The following is a 6,000-nucleotide window of genomic DNA, read 5'->3' as shown; positions in this document are numbered from 1 at the left end:
GAGCAGCCGCAGCCTCCGAGCGGGATGGGCGGATTCCAAAGTTCCAAATTCGGTGTCCCGAACTTAGATTTTCGCTGGTCTGAGAAATCTCGAACCACAGTCTCACGAGTACAAACGATAAAGCCTTATAGCAGCGTTACATTGCGATTTAAGTGCCATTATCATTATACTGTACCGTTTTCGATATATTACAGAAGGAAATTACCAGATTATGGCCACTCTTAGTCCACTTATAAAGATCATCGAAATTTATATCCGAAGCATCACGGGACATGAAATGGCGGTGCAAGGAGAGAGAGGGAGAGGAGAGGGAGGGGGAGGAAGAAGAGAAGTGGAGGGGATGGGATGAGGAATGAACCGTGAGAGCAGACAGGAAGGAAAATGAACCCAAATATCTCGGATGCCAAAGTCCATACTACTGGAATGCCTAGGTTTATTCCTGTGGTGATTGCTATGATGCTAGTAATAAATGTCAAGAAAGCCGCCATTTATCCTCTAACAATAATAATTGTTTGTAGCCAAAAGCTTTTAAATCATTGAAAAGACGAGTCGGGGGACGGGGGAGACGAATCGTGGATGCCTAAGTTTATTTCTGTGGTGAGTACAGTGCATTTATGGTATCAATAAACGCCAAAAATTAAGTCCATTCTTTTATATACAGTAATTGTGCTTCGGCAGCCATAAATTATCGAGTTTGATGGAAAGATTGAAGAGAGCGTGAAGAGATGAAGGAATGAGACATCAATATTGCCACTGTGGATTTTTTTTTTTCTGCCCTTCAGTACGATGTCGTTTATTTAAACCTTTGAGAATGATGACATTTTAGATTATTATCTGTAGACGACTTTATTTACCCCAAGGAATTCTTTTCAAACACTAAAGGCTTCAGGAAACTCTCTATAGAACTTCCTGGGCTGAATAATACCTTCAGAAGCAGCATTAACACAATATTAAAGGCATATTCGTAGAGACCTTGGACACCACACTGTTCCAGTCACCATCCTACCACCCCCCTAATTTCATTGTAGAGTTTGGGACAGGGATGCAGGGATAGGAAGCTAGCGGGATGCTAGCTGGAGCAGTGTGGTGGTAAGGATATGTAGGAACGATGCTTAGAGCAACAGGGGGATAAGCGTTAAGCGTAATAGTACGTCAGTAGGTTAGAACAGGAGCCAGGCACAGGCGAGACCACCAACCATCTTGGGAAAGGTGACAGTCTGGGTGAAGGTGGATGGTGTGGAAGGTGGTTGTGGTGGGTTGGATTTGTGGGAAGAATGGAATGGGTGAAGATGTGGTAATTTTGGGGCTGTTGTGCAAAAAGGTGGGGGTCAGCTAGAGGGCATGAGGATGTCTATGATGGTGTGCTGGTAGGCTGGATTTGAGGAATGGTTGACACAGTGTGCACAGCAGAGTTCAGGTTCACTCTCTGTCTGAGCTGGTAACTAGTCTGAGATGCTACATGCAATCCAACAGTGCTTAGTAGTGGCTATATGTTATGAGGCTGAGCCCAAGCCCTGTGTACTAAACACTGTCCATTGGAAGAAAGGTGAAGAAGTTGTACCCACACTGACATTATTGGTACAAAGGAAGAGGAAACATCTCAGGTACTAATTAAATTTTAATCATGGTAAGATCTGGATAAAGAAATGATAATATCAAATATTATCAAATATCAAAGCTCTTAATACTATAAGTTACAAAGCAAGTGACTAGACATCATACACAAACAACCACTCATGTGTCTGCCAAACCTCAGATAGCACAAGATAGGAGAAATTCACATTACAGCATGCCTAAATCTGTCCACATCATAAAACCATAATGTATCTAGACTCAGTGGCTGATCAAGCACTGAAAAATTGTTCCTGTGTGACCAAGACCTCAAACACATGAGTGTGGTGGGCATGAAGTGACACAGCCTGTCAGCATTACCTCTAGAGTGAGTACAGAACAGGACAACATATACAGAAATGACTGGCTCAACACCCCATGACCACCTCCAGCCATGGTCAACTGTGATATGGTTGCAGATGATGTTTATAAAAGTAGAAAATTCTCCCACTATTTGGTTAAAAAAAATAAAATAAATGTACCAAGAAACTGATGCTGCTATACAAATGATGGGATTTAAAATAAATGGCACACCACTGAATGGAATATTCCTACCGATACATTTGTGCCAAGTGCAATACTGTTCTGTAAAATTCATTTTAATGACAGCTCAATCTTTTTGTAAAAAATGAATCTACATGACATACTACTGTTCCACATTTGGGCAGTAGCAAAAAAAAAAAACACTACAGCCACCTTACAGACGTCAATAATGCCTCTTGATGTGTAAGACAGTAAGAAAATTATGCTTGTGAATACACTCTCCTCCACAAACTCCAATGTCTATGACCACTTTTTTTTTTATAATTACCATTCCTATGTCTTCCTGTCACCAGCAATATCCTTTGGGCACATTTTTTTTTTTAAATATAGTTTATCATTGGGTGTTTAGAATTTTGTCTTGCTTTGAATATCTCTTCCATGTTACAGTTATACTTCTCTTCTGTATTTATTACCTTTATTTTACAATGCTTAAGACTCTGTAAACAGTTCTGATATTTGAGAACTCAGCTTTGCATAACTGCTGGTGAGCAGGGTTTTAGGTAGTGTTCCAAGCTTTCATGATCTAATTCTGTGAAGCTAGTGTGAGGTGCTTTCTGAGGATCCCCAGAGTACTTACATCTTGAATTTCAACACACAAGAATAATAAGAAAATGGAGGAAACTGTGTATATGTTACACCAAAAGTAAAGGAGAAAGTAGTGTACAAATTAGTGCTTCACCATATTCTTATATTACATGGAGGAGAGTATTCTTATAGGATAAGAGAATTTATTGTCAGTGTAAGTGCTATGAAAAGTTACTACCACTATACATTACATTTTATAACTGTGATCTGTTATGCAATGGCGGCAGCACATTCAAATCGCCATACAGTAGTTCTACAACAGAACATTCAAAAGGAGTAGTCTTGCAGGTATCTTATATTCCAGGTATGGCATCAAATTCCAATGCCCAACATCTAGATGCAGCATCACTTTTCGTTTTGGCCCAAATGACACAATGTTATGCAGCTGGCTAATGCATTATCAAGCTTGGGCACAAGAAATATCAGTCAACCACCATCTTGCCTCATTTCATTCTAAAATACACAAACACAATGACACTTTTATAGATCCACATTTGTTAAGATGTACATGTGGTCTACCCGTGTCAGAACACTGATGGTCGAACTCATCATCGTATATCACACATTCCCAGTTATGGTCCGTCACAGCACTACCAACAAATGAAACATCAATTAAGGTTTCACCAAGACTTAATTCAGGAAAGTACTGCTCCCACAGTATGTTCCTGTTGTGGCCAATTCAGAACTTGCACATCAGGACAATATTGGCCACGCAATTTTGGCATCAATGCGCTTGAAGGCGAAGGTACAGTGGAAGCCATGTGTCGTGAGGTCTGCTTTGACTTTGTGAGGACACTCATTGTCTGTCAGAACACTCTCTGCAAGGAAAATAATATGGTGAATCATAGAATATGAGATGCATATACTTTGCCATACCAATCTTGCCTAGTTGTATCAGGTACCCCCTCATTACTATGCTCTTTTCACCTGGCCTAAAATTGCTTAAGATCTATCAAGAATGCAGAGCTGTGGCAGCATGTTAACACCAGAATATGATGCTTTATTGAGGAGTGCTATGGAAAGAATGTAGTGGTGGAATATTGTCTTTTTCTTTCACTGAGCTACATGAAATCAGGTACAAAAGGATGAAAATCAGGATCAAGTTCAGGTGAAAGATTTACATATGTTCGTTTATGGGTGGGGCAGGGAAGAGGGTAAGTCCCATACTGCTTAATGGTAATGGTAAATATCATATGTTTATGGAGGCTCCAGCATGCTTGCATGCATCAGCCTTGGTCACCTAATGACAGTTCTCCATGCTGTTTGATCTCTGGCAGCCTCCTCATTCAATCCTTATCTCTGAGGTCACACTCTATGACTTCGTCCTGGGTCTTTTTTGGTCTGCCTCTCGCAGCCCAACCCTCAACAATCACACTCCTCATTTTCAGCATCCAGTGCATCCTTAAATGTGAGTCCTGAGGAGGTTAGGTTTACAACTGAAGAGTTGAGAGGATTGATGGGACTGGACTGTATTGGTGTTGTGATGAGGAGGTGTAGATTTAGATATTTTGGGCATGTGATAACAGTAATATCCAGCTGGAACCAATGGGGCCAGAGAAGATCTCTCCTCAAAATACTGAAAACTGGAGTCTTTATCTTTTGAATGGAACAATAAGTATACAACCTAATGCCCCTTAATCCCTTTAATCCAATGATGTATTTTATACAGTATTTCACAGTACAGTATTCTTGTTATTTTCACACAATCTGTTTACCGCATCTATTGCCTGACACATCAATCCTGCAAGGGGTGACCACAAATAAAGCATCCCCATGTTGCCCTGCCCCCTGCCATTTCACTGCCCTCTCTCCAGCTCACTTTCCCCTCTTTCAGATACCTCTCAACTCCATCCCTCCATCTCATCCCCTTCCCTCTCCCTCCTCCACCTCACACACATACGGTCTCCTCATTAGTCTCACAATAATTCTAAATAATAACTACATCTGATCAAACTTTCTCCCTCAAGTACTTCCCTTTTCCACTCCACCTTTTCACCTCACACTTAGTCTTCACCTCCTTCTTTTATCTTATCATCTTTCCCTTAAAATGCTTTGTCAGCTTCATCAAATTCACGCTTATTCTTCACAACACCCACACAGTTCATCAAAAGTCTGTACAGCATAAATAGTTAACCACACCCATGTGTGCAGTGTGTCAGGGAGAGCAGGTGAAGACTGTCTGGCATGAAAGGACTGAACTTAGTGGTAAGTCTCTTTAGTGTATGGAAGAGTTTTGTAACTTGGGAGGCATTTTATGTGCTGATGGTGGGGCTGGAGCTAGCTCTGTGGCTACAGTGAGGAATGGTTTGAAGAAGTTCAGGGAGCTGTTGCCTCTACTGACATTAAGAGAGCTCTCCCTCAGTGCTATAAGAGATTTGTATGCAGCATTTGTTAGGAGTGTAATGCTGTATGGTAGTGAGACCTGCACAGTAAAGGAAGAAAATATTCACAGGCTCAAACATACAGAAATGACAATGATTAGGTGGATGTGCAGTGTGTTTGTGAGTGCGAGGCCTGGGGGGACTAGGATGACACTAGAGTGTACTGGTGTTATGATAAGGAGAGGTAGATTGAATTGGTTTGGGCATGTGGTGACGATGGGGGATGATAACTGGGTGCAGAAAGTGAGAAGCGTTAATGTTAGGGGCAGGGTTGCGAAAGGCAGACAGAAAATGACCTGGGACAAGGTCATTGAGTGTGACCTCAGGGATACGGGACTCAATAGGGAAGCTGCCAGAGACTGAGCAGCGTGGAGGGCTGTCATTAGGTGACCAAGGCCAATGCATGCATGCATGTTGGAGCCTTCAAAAATGAATGAAAGAGCAAACCCACCTTATCCACCAACCAGTTTTACCTACACTGACCTAATTTACCAACCATTAGCAACAACCACCTACCAATATCCCACACCAAGCCCTCTTCCTTCCATCAAAGCCAGACATCACCTTTTGCTCCCCAAACCTTGCCCCCACAACATCCTGGAAAGTGGTCAAAACCCTTGACTCTGACTACCTCCCAATCATCACTACCAAAAGCAGAATCACCCCAGCTGGCCACAGACACACATACACTAATTATAAGAGCGCGAACTGGGAGGCCTTCACAACAGAAACAGAACAACACTTTGAAACATTAAACAAGTACATCTATCACAAACATGAACACTGCTGTGCACACTTTCAATACAATTATTAAAATGCAGAAAAAAGACACATCCCTAGAGGCAACAGAAAGAGACACAACCCCAACTTCACACCAGAA

General features: G+C 41.7%; 1 protein-coding gene across 2 annotated transcripts in view; it reads right to left on the bottom strand.

The window, feature by feature from the left end:
• Positions 1-2,524: 2,524 nt before the first annotated feature.
• Positions 2,525-6,000, bottom strand: part of spri (Src homology 2 domain-containing protein sprint) — a 232,516-nt gene continuing 229,040 nt past the window's right edge. For both annotated transcript variants that reach the window (XM_080283881.1, XM_080283883.1), the window contains one exon: positions 2,525-3,557. In XM_080283881.1, the coding sequence (XP_080140007.1) occupies positions 3,433-3,557 (125 nt within the window). In that variant the 3' untranslated portion in view covers positions 2,525-3,432. The remainder of the gene's footprint in view (positions 3,558-6,000) is intronic.

Source organism: Coenobita brevimanus, chromosome 13, assembly GCF_032717465.1.
Source record: "Coenobita brevimanus isolate Jiangsu-jjx chromosome 13, ASM3271746v2, whole genome shotgun sequence".
NCBI classification, from domain to species: domain Eukaryota; kingdom Metazoa; phylum Arthropoda; class Malacostraca; order Decapoda; family Coenobitidae; genus Coenobita; species Coenobita brevimanus.
The sequence above is the reverse complement of the archived record's forward strand: the minus strand, read 5'-3'. Positions and strand labels throughout refer to the sequence as shown.